The sequence below is a fragment of the Petaurus breviceps genome, unplaced genomic scaffold (assembly GCF_028583685.1).
Source record: "Petaurus breviceps papuanus isolate PSGF00001 unplaced genomic scaffold, PetGlider_PUasm1.0 99, whole genome shotgun sequence".
Taxonomy (NCBI): domain Eukaryota; kingdom Metazoa; phylum Chordata; class Mammalia; order Diprotodontia; family Petauridae; genus Petaurus; species Petaurus breviceps.
The window spans coordinates 23,075,022-23,092,762 of record NW_027187465.1 but is presented as its reverse complement, the minus strand read 5'-3'; the positions used below and the strand labels follow the sequence as shown (position 1 = coordinate 23,092,762).

General features: G+C 39.0%; 1 protein-coding gene across 3 annotated transcripts in view; it reads left to right on the top strand.

Annotated features, from left to right (window-relative positions):
- Positions 1–17,741, top strand: part of IFT81 (intraflagellar transport 81) — a 67,850-nt gene that overhangs the window by 45,291 nt on the left and 4,818 nt on the right. For all 3 annotated transcript variants that reach the window (XM_069081698.1, XM_069081696.1, XM_069081697.1), the window contains 7 exons: positions 7,597–7,746; positions 9,053–9,181; positions 9,705–9,794; positions 12,958–13,044; positions 13,531–13,602; positions 13,684–13,769; positions 17,591–17,636. In XM_069081698.1, coding sequence (XP_068937799.1) covers positions 7,597–7,746; positions 9,053–9,181; positions 9,705–9,794; positions 12,958–13,044; positions 13,531–13,602; positions 13,684–13,769; positions 17,591–17,636 — 660 coding nt within the window. The remainder of the gene's footprint in view (positions 1–7,596; positions 7,747–9,052; positions 9,182–9,704; positions 9,795–12,957; positions 13,045–13,530; positions 13,603–13,683; positions 13,770–17,590; positions 17,637–17,741) is intronic.

The window sequence follows — 17,741 nt, the reverse complement described above, 5'->3', positions numbered from 1 at the left end:
CTTTGAGGCTTTGCTTGTAGCTGCTTTGACATGTCTTTTTCTGGGTTTTCTGTCTTGTGCTTCCCTGTCACCATAGCAACTTGTTGTGTGGGGGTCAGCTTCTTTTTTTGTTGCTTGCTTATTTTTCCAGTGCATAGTGAAGCAGTGAGGCAGCATAGTGGATAGAGTACCAGGTCTGAAGTCAGGAAGAATCATCTTCCTGAGTTCAACTCTGGCCTCAGACACTTAGTAGCTGTGTGACCCTGGGCGAGTCACTTAACCCTGTTGTGGCAGCTAGGTGATACAGTAGATAGAGTGCCAGGCCCAGAATAAGATCTGAGTTTAAATCTGACCTTAGACACTTCCTAACTGTGTGACCCTAGGTACATCACTCCACCTTGTTTCCTTATCTGTAAAGTGAACTGGAGAAGGAAATGGCAAACCAGTCCAATGTGTTTGCCAAGAAAGCTCTAAATGGGGTCATGAAGAGTCAGACATTATTGAACAACAACAAACATTTTTCTAGCCTATTTCTTGACTTTGAACTTTTTATTAAAGTTGGGCCCTGCTCCCAGGGTGGAGGGGACACTGTTCTAAGCTTCAGGCCTTTCTTGCTGCTGTGTTCAGAGATGGATCTGGAGATGTGTAGGTTTCTGATGCTCTCAAGCTCAGATGATCTAGGGGGAGGTGTGGTCACCGCTCTTTTGACCTGTGCTCTGGTCCCTACCCAGGAGGGGACATTGTTTCCCTGTAGCCACCAGTGCCAGCATCCCTCCTGGCCCTGGAACTGTTACCACATCCCCTGTTCACCTGCAGCAACAATTGCTAATACTCCCTTCAGGCTAAGAATTGAAACCAGGGTCACCACTTCCCCATGAACTCCTCCTCCCCACCAGAGCCCCTCCAGCCTAAAGTGCTTTCATGTTTTTTTGACTCTGGAACTGTGACCCAGAATTTCATCTGAGCAATGCAACAGGGTCCTGAGCCCAGTGCCAGGAAATGGTCCCCTGCAGTCTCCTTCTGACCAGTTGTGGACAACCCCTCCCCCAGCCACCATGATCCAGGGTCTGGGAACCCCAGAAGGTGCTGCTGCCAAGCCTATGCTGCCTGAGTTGTGCTGAACTTCAAGAGCCCACCACCACCCGGGTGAGACAGACCTTTCCTGCCAACTTCCTGGGTTGTCTTGGGCTGGAAAAATTGTTTCACCAGACTTGTTGATTCTACTTCTCCAGAATTCTGGGAATTTGGAGAGCTCAGCTGAGTGCTGCTCTGTGTGGCCATCTTGGTTCTGCCTCTGCCATACACTTCTTAAGTAGTATCTCTCCCTAATTTCTCCCTCATCCCACCCCACCATACATCAGGACCTAGCATACCACTAGCCCATAGTCAGTAAATGCTTATTTCATTGAACAAAATGCTAATAGTAACAGCCTGGGAAGATAGAGAATATAGGTCACACACCTCCCTGCCAAAAAGGTAATTTTCAAATAGTCATTTAACCCATTTACTGCAGTAGTTATATATTATAAAGAATTATCAATGGAGAAAAATTTAGTGTAATTGTGTTGTTACTAAATCCTAAAACAACCATTGAAATCTCCTTCTCTTCCTCTTTGAAGGAGTACTTCATATTGTATTCTAGGAAAAAAAAAAGTAAAAGGTAATTTTTTAAATTATAAAAAATTTGAACAGAATTTGCTTGGTCATTTTATTAATGAACTTCAAAATATTCACATTGATTTCATACAATACATATTTACAAAATTATGTAATAGATAATCTACGTGTGAGCACAGTAATTATAACAAAATCAATTACAGCAAAAAATTCACTAAGCCTAGCATGCTTTTGAAATTATTCATCTCTTTTCTAAAACTTTCATAGCTGGTCAAAGTATATGAATAGGCAATTTTTAGAAAAGATAGTCACACGAAAAAAATGCCCTAAATCACTAATAATTAGAGAAATTCAAATTAATACTACTCTAAGGTACCCACCTCACACCCATCAGACTGGCTAACCCAACAGAAAAGGAAAATGACACATGCTAAAGGGGCTATGAGAAACTAGGGACACTAATGTGTTGGTGGAATTGTGAACTGATCCAACCATTCAGGAGAACAATTTGGAATTATGCCTAAAGGGTTACACAACTACACATACCCTTTGATCCAGTAATATCACTCCTAGATCTGTACCCCAAGGAGATCAAAGAAAAATGAAAAGGACCCATATGTATAAAAATATTTATAGCAGCTCTTTTTGTGGTGGCAAAGAACTGGAAATTAAAGTCATGCCCATCAGTTGGGGAATGACTAAACAAGTATATGATTGTGATGGAGTACTGTCATGCTATGTAAAAAATGACGATCAGGATGGTTTCAGAACAACTTTGAAAGACTTATATGAACAGATGCAAAAGCAAAGTGAGCAGAACCAGGAGTACATTGTACACACAAGGTAACAATAATATTGTTACAATAATCAATTGTGAAAGACTTAGCAACTCTGACCAATATAGTGATCCAAGACAGTTCCAAAGGACTTATCATGAAAAATGCCATCTGCCTCCAGAGAGAGAACTGAGTGTAGATTGAAGCATATTTTTTCCACTTTCTTTATTTTTTATTGCTTTTTTTTTGCAGTGTGTCTAATGTAAATATGGTTCATACGACTTCATATGTATAATCAGTATTGCATTTCTTGCTTTCTCAGTGAGTGAGAGAAGGGGTAGGAGGGAGGGAGAGAATTTGGAACTGAATTTTTTTTAATTTAAATAAATATGTAAATGAACCTTGCATAGTCCAGTCCACACAGCCAAGGTAAAGTAGTGGATTTAGCTATTGTGTACTAAGTTTGTACAGTTCTTGATAATCTTAAAAATAAATACATAAATGACTGAATCAATAAAGTGAGGCTTAATTGATGTGCAGTTTTTGGGGAGCATTTGGTAGAGGTACAGTGGAATGAATGTTGCACTTGGAGCCAGAGGATCTGACTTCAGATCTCTAAATCTCCTACTTGCTTCCTTTGCGACCTTGGGCAAGTCAGCAATCTTTCTGGATGCATTGGACTAGATGATCGATCTCCAGATCCCTTCCAGCCTTCAGTCTGGGGCTCTCCATTTCTGTGGGGAAGTTTTTGCCGATTTCTCCTCCATTTAATAATGATGATAATTTCTTTAGTGCTTTATGGTTCACAAAACACTTTCCCCACAGCAGTCCTATGATGTTGGTGTAGTACAAGTTTTGTGATTCCATTTTATAGATGAGGAAACAGAGACATGGAGGTGAAATGGTTTACCAAGGTTCACATGGATAACACATGTTAAAGCCTGGATTTGAACCCAAGTCTCCCGGCCTTAAGTCCTTTATCTATAGCAAAGCTACCTCACTAAATGTAAAGTGTTATTATTAATAGGATATTTGTGTTATCATTTTCTTTCTTAATGTACCAGTTTTTCTTCATTATCAGCTACTAGATACCGTAGTAATTATTAAAGACCTCCCTTGAGAGCCAATCTTGTGGCCGACCTAGGTGTCCTAGGAAGCCTGTCTTCATACGAGGTGGGAAAGCTGGAGAAGATGAGGGTTGGGACAGAAGGATCAGTCTGGTTTAAAACCTGGCCTCTGGAGCTCTAGAGAAGGCCCTGGGGAGAAGACAGAGGCTGGAAGGCAAATGACCAGGAATGGGGCTTGGGTGGAGCACTGGGAAGTATTCTCATTTAGGTGACATTTCTCTGTGTCTCTTTTCATCTTTTAAATAAGTCCCTGGAGTGTAGTCATCACATATCCTGTTTATCTTTGCATTACCCACAGCAGCTAGAGAAGTGCATTGCCTTGTATATGGTAGGTGCTTAATCAGCAACTAGGCAGTATGCTCAGCCTTCCATTCTTTACAATGAGCTCAACGATATCAGTTTGTAAAGAAACAAATGAAACTGTACCATCAGGTGATAAAGATAAACACATTTTCTAAGTGACTTCACAGTTATCATAATGATTTAAATATACCTATCCTTATATGAAAACATTTCTTATAAAATAGTTGTGAGATTTTTTTTTTACTGAACTAATAGTACTTTAAGGTATCATTGAGCCAGAAAGATTTCTATCATTCATTAAAACTGCCCTAGAATAAGGGCATGGGCAGCGAGGTGGCATATTGATAGACCACTGGGCCTGGAGTCAGAAAGACCTGAGTTCAGATGCCACCTCGGATACTTACTAGCTGTGTGACCCTGGACAAGTCACTTAACTTCCGTTTGCCTCAGTTTCCTCATCTGTAAAATGAACTGGAGAAGGAAATGGCAAAGCACTCCAGGATCCCTGCCAAGAAAACCCCAAGTGGGATCATGAAGAGCTGGACAAATCTGAAACAACTGGAACAATGACAAAAAGAATAAGGGGGGACGAAGGAAACCAACCCTAGAATCTGTTGCTTACAAGAAACACACCTGAAAAAGCAAAGCTCCTCCCCACCAAAAGGAGGCGCTAGAATGACAACTACAAAACAAATCACCCTGAGATACTTTTCCTACCGCACATCTTGGCCTGGAATGCTGACATTCTGTTTCTGACTGGAGCCATATATGAGTATTAATGCTTTTGTTAAGGGAGCACTACCCTAGAATGCCTGAGTACTCTCTTTTCCCCAAGAACAAAAGTCCAGAAAAATATCTGTTACTTTTTTTTTGTTAGTTGTATATTTAAGGGTATGGTTTGTTGTTTTTTTAAAAAAGAAGACAATCGTGGTCTTAACACACTGATCGCCAGCACTTACTTTGTTTTATGGTAGGATGATGTATTCGACCTTGACTCTCCTTGCCATTGGTAGTATGTACAATGTAAGATGGCCTGTAGTTAGACTGTGCTTCACGTAGTCCAATCTGTATTGAGCACATTGAGTAATTTGTAGGTTTGTTCTTTCACCAAAAACTTTTATAGCTTTTCACTTTAAAAATAGTTTTGGAGTACTGCAAGATAGAAAAAGCTCTGGCCTAGATCTTACAAAGGATGGCAGATGAACAGGGCTGATTTCATTTTGGGCGCTTTGCCCAGGACACTTTTAATAGAACATATAGTTACTCTAGGGGTTCTGAATCTATGGTTATGTCAGACTTGAACATTGATTCTTCAAAAGGAAACTTCACAAGTTATTAGACCCTCGTTAACTTTAGTGCAAATTTAAGTTTTTGAAACTGGCTCTCATTTACTGTGAATGACTTGGTCTCCTTCATTAACAAAACATTCGGAATCATCCTTCTCCCCCAATTCATAATATGGCTCCCAAATTATTTTAAAATTTTGAAGTAGAAAATCTTTTTCAGAGGTCCAAAAACTGACACTGCAAAAGTATTTAATATTAGAACTTTAGGTTAAGTCCCTTATGAATTATCTGACAGTTTTCTTTCATATTTAGGAATCAGGTAGTACTTTGAGGAAAACTGTACTTTATAAATATTTTAATATTATGAAGTAGAATTTTTTTTATCTTAAAATTTTAATTATTATATCTAGAAGAATTAGCCTTTACAACACTAAAACACTTAAAAATAAGATAATTTCAAGAAAGATTCAATTCCATGAATTTTCCTAAGGGCCTAATAAAGACACACATTATGCAAATAATTATTTTGAATTGGTAAGAGGTTTTATATTTTGAAACAGCAAGCTAAGTTCCTTCTGTTGAAAATCTTCATTAATAAACTAAACTTGGTAGAAATATTATAGTATGTACAAAATTTATGGCACATAGCAAAAAGCACCTGAAGTAAGCAGCGTTTGGGTCAAATCTGAGCTTACAAAAGAGGCTTGCGGTGTTATACTCGGCACTTGCAGAAGTATCAGAAAGTCTTCCCATTGGTTGGAAGGTTTTCAGGTGCTTTCTCTCAGAGGCACCAGCTGGGAGTGGCTTTATGCTGTTAGCCATGAAATAAATTCCTTTAAATACTCCACTGCCTTCTGCCCATGGCATTTGTTTTTCAAGCTATTTGACACAACCTTCATAAATACATATTCTTTCCTTAAGTGATGGCCTATTTGGCTATATCACTTTTTCCTAGCAATGATAGCTAACCACATCACACAGTTTATCTCTGTAAGTCTTCCTAGCAGCCTAGAGTCTCCCACAGCTTTCCAACACTTGAAGGTGAATTTTATCCTGATGACTCAGACATAAAGATCACAGCTTCTTAGTATGTATGAATTTATCAAATGAGAAATGGTAATTACAGTCGTTCAACTTTGTTTTTAATCCTAGTATGTCTCATGCACCATGGCTAAAGAACATAACCATTGAGTCAGGGGGACCTGAGTTCAAATCTGGCCTCAGACACTTAACACAAAAAAATAGCCATGTGACCTTAGGCAAGTCACTTAACCCCAATTGCCCTCCCCCAAAAAAAAGACTAACAACTTAAAAAAAAATTTTTTTTAAAGAACATAACCATTGACCACCCTTTAAAATTGGGGTCTTTCTCCTCTGTCTTCTTCCCTCTTTGTCTCCTACCCATTCATTTATTTCTTTTTAACATGTGAATAAATGAATTCTAACATATAGAATGGATATAACAACTTACAACGTACTCCAGCCACTTGTTTTCTTTTTTTTTTTTTAAAGCAATCGGAGTTAAGTAACTTGCTCAAGGTTACATGGCCAGTTATTTCTGAGTGTGGTGCTAAGTATCTGAGCCCAGATTTGATCCCCAGGTCATCCCGATACTGGGGCCAGTGCTCTTACTTGCTGAGCCACCTGGCTGCCCCTAAGCAATTGGGGTTAAGTAACTTGCTCAAGGTTACACGGTCAGGTGTTTCTGGGTGGGTGCTAAGTGTCTGAGCCCGGATTCGATCCCCTGGTCATCCCGACACTAGAGCCGGTGCTCTTACTCGCTGTGCTACCTGGCCGCCTCAAGCCACTTGTTTTCTATTGCTGGAATCTTATTTTGGGACAACATTCTTTTGCTTTGGAGCATTGTGAAGCCTTATAAATATAGAAATATTTAAATTATTATATAATATATATAATATTATTATATATTGTTATATAATATAGTATTATATATTAAAATATATAAATAATAAAGAAGACCAAGGTTTCACATGTTTGCATTAAATCTTAGGGACTGTTTAGGTGATAAATAAAAACCATCAAAAATATTTTAATTTAGCCTGTGGTTTTTAAGTATTTTTAAAATGGGGTGGTCCCAAATTTCCTAATGAAGCCAAATGATTACTGTCACCTAACTTTGTGACACATGAAATAAAGTTTTGTTGCCTGTTGGGAAGTATAACAGTGATAATAGTAAGTATTTATACATACTCTAAAATGTACAGATATGATCTCATTTTGTCCTCATAACAATCTGGGGAGGTTGGTGCTGTTATTATTATCCTGTTCTTAAAGGTGAAGAATCTAAGACGGGTGAAGTGACTTGCCCAGGGTCACACAGCTAGCTAAGTGCCTGAAGCTGGATTTGAACTCAGTTCTAATTCCTGGTCCCATGGTCTATCTACTGTGCCACCTAGATGCCTCAAGTACAAGAGAAAAGAATGTTATTCAACAGTTTCTCCACTCAGCAAATTGAATTACATGCCACTATGTTCTCCTTTCTTCCAGTTTAAACGTTACGTTAGTAAACTTCGGAGTAAGAGTACAGTTTTCAAAAAGAAGCATCAGATAATAGCTGAATTTAAAGCAGAATTTGGCCTTCTGCAGAGGACGGAGGAGCTGTTAAAGCAGAGACACGAGAACATCCAACATCAGCTGGTAACAGAACATCTCCCGGCTCTCCCCTGGGTCGTTGTCAACATAAGAGCAAGAAAATGCATGGACTTGTACCTCTTTGTTAAGTCAGCATTCTTCCTGGTAAAACCAGGAAAGTCGTGTTATTTGTTTAACTGCAAAGGAAAAAGCCCTGGAGTTCTGGGTTTAGTTTTGCCTTATGTTACAGAAATTCTTGATAAGATTGATGCCTGATTTAGATTCTTTTAGCCCCCACTTGAGCACATCTACTGATTTTGGTTGACCCTCATGGAAGCTGTTAGAACCCAAAATAAATACAAAGGTGTGTGTCTCTAAATGGGGCACCCCATCTTTTACTATCTTGTCTCTTGACCATGCTAGTTACTGTCCAGGCTCAGTCTTTGGCCTCCAGGGTCCTTACATGTATGGTTCTCATCTGTTATGTCCATTTCCCTCCTTAATCCCCAGTAATTTCATTTTTCCTCTCCCACAGCCAGTCTGTTCCCCTAAAGTTCTCAATGACTTTCTTCTTTCTGAAGTCCTTTGCATCTTTTCAATCCTCATCTTCTTTATGCTTTTTAATCCCTTCCAGGCTTTTGTGACCCTTCACACTTTCTAAAAGAAAGCATAATTTTTCCTTTTTATGAAGTAGTCACCTAATTTCATTATAGGCAAACTTTTTTATTTTTACAATGCTTTTGGCATCTGTCTTTATATATGATAATCAGAAATCATATATATCTACAACCTTTAATTTCCACCTTTACTACAGATATAAGCATCAAAATATAAATTTTTTTTTTAGCAAATTAAAGACCCCCCAAATTGATGAAATGAAAATTTCAGAGGGAAAAATGCAAATCTAGAACCAACCAAAAATTGTCTGGCTTCCATGATAGAAAAACAAAATGAGTGGTTTCCAATAAATGTCATTTCTGGAGCTACAAATAAGAAGGACACATGGAAACCAAAGAGAGAGGCCAGTGTCCACCACCTGCGGATTCCTTTTAGACAAAGATGCTGCAGTGCTTGTGGTTCCCTATTCATAAATGCCATTGGTCAGTAATGTGGATTTTAAATCTAACCCTGAAAATACATCTTTTATATGCCAGTAAGTACCATAGGTAAATTAAGTGTGCTTGTACCCACGCAGGCCTGTAAATCTCTTGAATTTCAAAATGTGCAGTGTACTTTGAAGATTCTCATGAAGTTTCTTCATTTACCTGTGTTGATGCTATGTCATAATTAAATCTGTGATTTGTTTTGTGAATTTCTGGGCCTTTCATATGCACTCTGTGGGTTTTTTTTTTCTCTTTTCTTTGCTCACCAGCAAACCATTGAGGACAAAAAGGGCATCTCTGGCTATAGTTACACCCAGGAGGAGCTAGAGAGGGTCTCTGCACTAAAGAGTGAAGTGGATGAAGTGAAAGGACGAACATTGGATGGCATGTCGGAAATGGTGATTCTGTTTACTTGTGTCTCTTCCTTTATTGGGTGTCTAAGAAGCAGATAACAAACTAAAAATGAAGCAAAAAAAAATCTGGGACAAAAGAAAGAGAAATGGTTTCTGTAAAGGTGACCTGCATATTCAGACTGCCTTTATAAAATGTTTTGATACCAATAAACAAGCTCTCTGTGGTGCCTAGTAAAAATAATTGCAGGTCCAATGTTTGCTTTGGGGGAAAGGTTCTAACTTATAGTGTCCAACTTGTTAGGATTTTCAGAGTTCTTCATCTCATCAGCCCTTTTTTTTCCTTTCTAATTCCATGTAAAGATTTGTAAGATTTTGAGTTCCCAGTTTTTCTTCCTTCCCCCTCCCCAAGACAGGCACACAATCTGATATAGGTTATACATGCACACTCATGTTAAATACATTTCCACATTTGTCCTCATCAACGTTTTTTTTAAAAATGTCCTTCGTTCAAATGAGATTATTGATCTAACAGTGGCACATGTGTTTATACTTTTTGTTCTGACAACAGGTAAAAAAACTGAATTCACTGGTGGTTGAAAAGAAGTCAGCATTAGCCCCAATTATCAAAGAGTTAAGACAGTTGCGACAGAATTGCCAGGTAGGTGCATTATTGGTGGGGAGACACTGTCTGGAAACACTGTGGTGTTCTGTGTTGCCACTTTGCTGAAGTAGTTGGAATTGTACATGTGTTCTTTCCTGTTTACTGAGGCAAGTCATGGAAATTATGATTCATCAAAAATGAAGGAGTAAATTATGTGTCATTAAAAGGGTTTTGTGTCATTCATTTTACTTAATTGTTGTAGACTTTAGATTATCTGAAGAAATTATCTTAAACACAAATCAGTTAGGTGACATTCCCAATTTAACTTTTATGCCAGAAAGTGCTTTAAATATATGGTCAGACTTCTGTGGCCAGGTGAAACCTGAGAATCTGCTAATGTGAAATGGTGCCAGGCTAACTCCAGAATAATGAAGTTACTGTGTGGTACACCATCATATCTTGTGATATGTAATGAGATGCCATTACTTGGAAGTTAGTTCTTACCACTACTTTAAAGATTAGCAGACTGAAGGTAAGTGCACTCCACAAATCCAGGTCATTTGGCCTCAGCCATTTGATATTAGCAGCGTTCATTTAATCTCTCCATGTTATAAATTTAGTTTTGAATCCCATCTGTTTTAATAGTGCAATATATGCCTTGAGGATATAAGTCTAAAACTTACCCTTAGAGCCATCAGTCTTTCAATGACTGAATAGTGTCAGCTGCCAGTATTAGGACTATTGAAGGTCCACGAAGCACAGCAAATTTAGGATAAGTTTTGTATCCTGCCATTCCCAGGATGAGTTTTAGCGTGGGGTAAATGGAATATGCTTTAATAGTCCAGTTCTACTAATTATAGAAATATATGCAGCACTCCCTCTGGACTGCTCCCCTAACTTGTTGGGAGTCCCCAGAGGGTGATTGTTACAGTTGACCTCTAGAGAATAACCCTATGGGCTTGCATTCTAACACCATAGCTCACAAGTCCCCATGTGGGGTGCTTTATATTAGCAGTCAGCCAATAGATACAATTGGTCCTTAGCAAAGGCGTTTTGCTAAGATAGCTTTTTTTTTTTAAAGTAGCACATGGCCAAGTTAACTCCTAACTGTGTCACCACGGGGCCTTCATGTCTTTTCTGTACACATAAAGTTCTCACAAAGCTCTGCCCTGGATAGGCTACTTAACTGGGCTCCCAAAACCTGCTCCTCCGCCTAGTATGAAAGGGGAGATACTGCTAGGACAAAGGGTTTTAAGGTATAGAAAGTCCCTTCTCCCACTTGTCTACCCCACATCTAGGCTCCAGTCAGTGTAAATAGGAATCCCATGGTCACATGCATTTGAATTCACATTATTAAAAGTAGCAGTTATGCAAAATATGGTCATTGGTTCCAGCCCAGTAGAAATAGACTGCATGAATAATAAAATAGGGTTGCTTATGTATCTGATGAAAAAACATTTACACTTTGCTTTGCTTTTTCTTCTCATCTTTCTTGATCTCTGTTTATCTTGCTCTGGAGCAGAGGTGCCAAACTCAGACAGAAGCAGATCCTGGCAGGTGCAGTCCCAGCAGCCAGCCCAGCTGTGGGGTTTGGGGTCAGATGGATGCCTTTGCCTCTTCATTTTGACCTTTTCTGACTCCTCTAACCTGACTTTAAGACAACCTAAATTGCAACCTTAGAATTAGAGGGGACTTTAGAGGTCACTTAGTCTAACTTCTCACCCTTTGTAAAAGAAACCTTTTTCAACACCCCTGACAGTTGGGTATCCAGGCCTTGTGATTTACTTAACTGTTTGACACTTTTAACTGCCCTTTCCTCCTGGATACACTCTCCTCTCTTGGCTTCCATAACACCACTCTCTCCTGGTTCTCCTCCTCCCTATCTGACCATTCCTTCTTAGTTTGCTTTGCTGGTTCATCATCCAGATCAACCCCCTAAACATGAATGTTCTCCAAGGCTCTATCCTAAGCCCCCTACTCTTCTTTCTCCTTATCTTCTTGACCTCATCATCTTTTGTGGGTTTATCAGCTCTATGCCAGTGACTCCCAGATCTGTTTTATCTAGACCCCCATATCACCCCTGAACTTCAGTCCTGCATCACCAGCATCAATGTGTTTGTCGCCCTGTTTCCTTATTAGCTTGTTTGTTGTGATAAAGTTGACCAGTGACATTGATTATAAAATTAAACAGTGGAGCCGCTCAGAACTACATTTATTGCTCTATTTTAAAACCAACCAGGGGGCTGCTAGGTGTCACAGTGAATAGAGCACCGGCCCTGGAGTCGAGGACCTGAGTTCAAATCCAGCCTCAGACACTTAACACTTACTAGCCATGGGACCTTGGGCAAGTCACTTAACCCCAATTGCCCTGCCCTCCCCCCTGCAAAAAAAAAAAAAGAGAGAGAACTAGGGGAACAGCTAGGTGGTGCAGTGGATAGAGTACCAGCTCTGGAGTCAGGACAACCTGAGTTCAAATCTGGTCTCAGACACTATGTCACCCTGGGCAAATCACTTAATACCAATTGCCTCCAAAAAAAGGAAAGAAAATAGAAAAAGTTGACAAATATGGGAAATAGAAATTACTGATCTGGTCTTCCATATAGTGCTTCTCAAGTTGGAAATTAGAATTAATGTCCATTGGGAGAAATATTGAATGCATTAAGGCACAGGTTTTTAGTACAAGGAAAATTAACGTACTAAAAGTTAAAGTATGGTCCATAGAACAGATAGATTTCTCATTTTTCTTTATAAAATCTTATTTTTGCAAAAAAAAGTTTTAAATATCATTTAAAATGTATTCTATGAAGTAGAGTGTGTTTTTACTGGTACTTAACATCTTTGCTAATGCATTTAAGGTGATACTTCTGTAGGCTCCTTCCTTAAAGCCCTAAATAACCTAATATTTAATGGTGCTTTTTTCCTAGTATTGGTCTGTGTTGTACACATGATGAACTTGTCCATTTTAAAGCATAAAATCTTTATGACTGTTGCATGGCACAAGCAGACCAAACGCTGTGGCACCGAATATACATAGAAACATTAGAAGGAATTTTTTATGTTGTTTATTCACCCGATCTTCTAATATGCAACTTGAGCAGCTGCCTCATCTGTAATGCTTCTCATGTGTCCCCGTCCGAGTCTAAGGCTCAGCTACAGGATTAACAGGAGCAAGAGCTGCCTGAAAGCTGAATTCCCGTTTTCTCTGCCCTTTTCCTACCAGGAACTGACACAGGAGTGTGAGGAAAAGAAAACGCAGTATGACAGCTGCGCAGCAGGCCTAGAGAGTAATCGGTCCAAACTCGAGCAGGTGAGAAGGGTTTGGCCACGTAAATGTGATTAATAGCAGTAGCTCCTCCTGTGGCAAACACATCCTCCAGCAGCCCCGTACTTTGGGTGGCATGTGATCCTTTCACAGGTGGTCCGTGTGCTCATTTGCCCAGGTCTTCCTGTGGTCACTGTCCTTTGCCACGTTGGACTAGCATCCGTTACCTGTGGAAGAGTCTTAGTCCAGCCGGCTTTCTTCTGAACCTTGACCTTTCTTCTCACTTTGATGTCGGTCTTTGCTTCATTGTTGTGTTCTGGAGTAAACTGCCAGCTTTCTCCATAGTCATAGACCATATGTACCTGAAAGCCCTCTCCTACATAGATAACATCTGTTGGTATTTCAGTTAAGTTAAAATCACTAAAGGAAAAATTGTTAGAAAATTATCTTTTTTTAAGCTATGCTTAGTGAAACAGAAGGTTGTTTCTTTTAACATATTGAAGAATGCTGCCCATTCTTACCCTATTGTAGGAAGTTAGAGGGCTTCGGGAAGAATGTCTTCAAGAAGAAAGCCGATACCATTATACAAACTGCATGATTAAGGTAAGATGAGGGAAAACGAAGTAGAAACTTTGGAGAGAGTTTTCGTCAGCGATGTCTCCAAAGCTCTCTCTCTCCATTTAGAACCTCGAAGTACAGCTACGGCGCGCAACGGACGAGATGAAGGCCTATGTCTCCTCCGATCAGCAGGAGAAGCGGAAGGCCATCAGGCAAGTACACATCTTATTCCCAACAATTCACTCTGATCTGCACAATTTCTGCAGTGAAGTGAATAGAAAAATCTTTAGTTCAGAAAAGGACATCTTCAGGTTTAAATTTGGAGAAATACTTTTTTGTTCCAGCATACTGTCCAGTTCTACTCATCTGTTCATTCTGTTCAGCTGCTTGTTTGATCTTTTAAAAAAATTAAATTCTACTGAATTGACCGATTGTTTTGTAGTATAGTCGTAACCTAAAAATCACTGGAAACTTCTCATGCCCCAAATCATTCCACTTATAATACATACTTTAAAAAAAAAACTTCTCAGAGGAAAATTTAGATCGCAGCTTTCATATCAGAAGCAAAAGCAATTCTGCTCTAGAATTTTAAAACCTAGAGTTTGGGATAAGGAGAAAAACACTGCCTTTGGAGTCAAGAGGTCCACAGCAGCCCCCTGGCCCAGAATGAATGCTTGATAAAGGCTTCCTCTATTCACCCGCCTGACCTGCTCTGAAAGATCTCCTGGCAATGTATTCTCATCTGAGAAGGTGGGACCAGAGGATCTGGATCCTAAGGTCTCTTCAGGTCTCTTTCCTTAAAAGAGTGTCTGAGTGATGAGTCTCAAAGATAATTAAGAGAATTTGTTTTAAAGTAGCATGTTTCCAGCCCACCACATGGTAGTTTTAAGTTGGAGTTGGAACAACTCAGGCAGCGCTGAGGGAAATCACAACCCCATGCAGCTTGTTGGGGATATCTTCTTAATTCCATCACAATTCAAGCTTGGCTCTTCTTGCTGTGGATTCATCTTATCCCATGATCTAAAACCTTTTGGAAGCATAGAGCTTTGCTTCTTTGGACACATCCCTTGTGAACTAAGCCCCGATTGTCTGCCTGGCTATTGCTCTGTGCCCCACAAGTGGCTACACTTCCAACATTCAAAATCTATTGAGCATCTGCTGTGTACAGCGCCCAGTAAGCAGTGGTGAAGAACGAAAATAAGTGTACAAATTCTAGTCGCCTTTGCATGGCTTTGTTCAGCTCGTGCTGGGAATATAGGCTGATAAGCAAATCGCAATATAAACACAAGCTGTTTTGTTTGAATTGTCAACAGAATAAGTTGGAGTTTTCCCATCCTGAAAATAGTTATTTTGCTTTGACCTTCCAGATTTGGAGTAAGGCTTTTTTTACCTTCATCCATATAGCAACAGTTTTGAAGTGATAGTTTTCTTAGAAAGATAATGGAATTAAGAAACAGGGTTTCTTTCCAGAGTTTAAATATTTTTTCAATTTGTACAGGAATTTAAGAGAGGCTCAAAGTATGCTATTTATAAAACAGGATATTTCCTAAGGCTACAACATATTGGACCAAAAATGTACTTATTCAGATGTCTTTATTGAATGTCAACTCAGCTCAAGTAAATCAGCATGGTCAATACTAAGGAATGTGAAAAGTTAATTTTGGCCTCTAAAAATAGAAAGTTTTTAAAAATTAAGTTACATTCCTTCCAATGTTGTCATTATAAATAGTAAAGAAGAAAACATGACTGCCGAACTTTCTGATCAGTTTCCCAGTTAAGATGCTTTGCTTCGTTCCTTTATCATAATCACCTGCCACTTCATTGGTTTTCCTTATCCTGCCCCCCCAAATAGTATTGTGTCGGGAGCTGAATTATGTGATAATGAGGACGTTTTTTAAAAGTACAACTCATCGTGTTATGGTTTTACCCATGTTTGTTTTGAGTATTACTGAGAGACACTTTTAAAAAATCTGAAAGATTTGTAGCTTTTTTTCTGGCACAACCACAGATAAACGTGATTAGTTTGGTTTAAAATGTGTGTCTGGTGGCCCAGTTTTTATTTTGAAAAAGGGTGTAAGTTTTGTTGTTGTTGTTTAGAGAATTTCTGCCCTTTGAGAAACTGAAAGAAATCTACAATAATTGATGATGACAAGTCACAGTTGTTTCTTAATATTTACAGAGCGTTTTCCCACCATAACTCTGTAAGGCAGGTTGTGCAGATGCTATAATCCCCATTTTTAGATGAAGAAACAGACATAGGTAAAGTGACTTGCCCAAAGTCAAAGTAGTGAGGCTGAGATTCAAACTCAGGTCTTCGCTTTCCACTCTCATTCAGAATTCAGACTTGTCATAGTTGTAACCCACTCAGTGGATAGTTCTCATATAATCTTTACTCTCCAAGAATGGCTTTAACCGAGCATCACATTTAGCAATATGATTATTGTTGTCACTTAGTTTTCATCCATAGATGGAAAATGAACCTCCTAGACTTGCTGTTGTTTACTTCTGCACCCCCCACTCCCAACACCAAACAGTTCTGAATTGGTTTTCCCAGTATTTCCTTGAACTTTAGCACCCAACATGACCTTATTTACAGACTCGCAGAAGTAAAAATAAGAGTTGAGTTACTAACATTAGCAGAGCACATCCATTGGAGCATGAACTGAGCCATCCTCCATAGCTTTTTATAGCACCTTAAACAGTAGAACTGGGAGCATCCTGCTGGGTATGAGATAGGACATATAATTGTGATCGTTATGTAATATCCCCAATCTGCAGCTTCTAAGGCATTTTGGCTTCGTTTGCCCTCAGCTAATTCCTCACATATATTCATTCATTCTACACATTTTTATCTTCAGTTGTTTCATTCTCTGTTCTTCTATCTTCAGCCCCTGCTACAGGACCTTGTACATAGTAGGTACTTAATGAGTACTTTTGATTGAGCCAGTATTTTGTATCCTCTTTAACTCTCCCTGTTCCAACTTGGTCTGCCTCCCCTTTTGTTAAATGGCCATCTTTCTTCCCCTAGGACTGCTCCAGTCTTTCTTTTTTTTATTCCTCAGATTGTTTTCTAAATTTTATTTTATCCAAAATACAGTGACATACTCTTGAACAAAGATAGCAAAAACTCAATTATTCTGGTCTTCTCTTTATTCCAGATGTGGGGCCCTAGTAACTGTCTTGTCTTCCAGGACATCTCTAGCTTTGTCCTAATCCCACATCCTTTGTCTTTAATTCCTTTGACCTTCCTACATCAGCCATTTTATTTTATTTTGCTTTTTGGAGGGCAATTGGGGTTAAGTGACTTGTCCAAAGTCACATGGCTAGTTTTCGTGTTAAGTGTCTGAAGCTGAATTTGAACTCAGGTCCTCCTGACTCCAGAGCTGGTGCTCTATTCACTGCACCACCTAGCCACCCCATACATCAGCCATTTTAAACCTCACTGACTGCTCATCTTATGATGAGCACATATTCAGTTATAATGGAACTTTTGTGTAAAAGCAGTTCAGTATCAGTTCTTTGTTTAAATAGAAATTGTTTTAAAATCTCTTTAAAATTATGAAGTGACATTTACGGAAATGTGTTAATGTTGTCTGAAAAGAAGATTAAATAGAAACAGCATTTAACATATTCATTCTCTTCATTTTTCTGTGAGAGGCAGCATGTTATAGTGAAGAGTAAAGAGCCCATTGTTGAGCAGGTCACTTAGCCATTTGGGAGCTCTCTAAGACTTCAGAACAGGCAAGTAGAGGATATAGATCACTTAGGAGAGGAAATCTCTTCACTAGGAGTTCCCCACACCCAGGAAATCACAAAATATTTATAACTTTATATTCCTTCTTAAATTACCATTTACTGGGACTAAAAGTTGAGAAAGATTACGATTATTAAAATACTGTAAGGGGATACTGCATTCTTCATATAAGCATTGTAAACTACATAGAACTTAGAGATAGAGATGTTAATGCTATTGAATTATATGAGCAAATTCATTCAAATAAATTGAAGCTAACTTGTTATCTTGGCTCCTTAGGGAACAGTATACTAAGAATATTGCTGAACAAGAAAACCTCGGGAAGGTAAGAACACAGTGTTCATTCAAAACCACCTGTCTACCAGTGTACAGACCATTAGTACACAAACAGTGTTGTGATCCCCTGTGCAGAGTGCTGTGTAGGATGCAG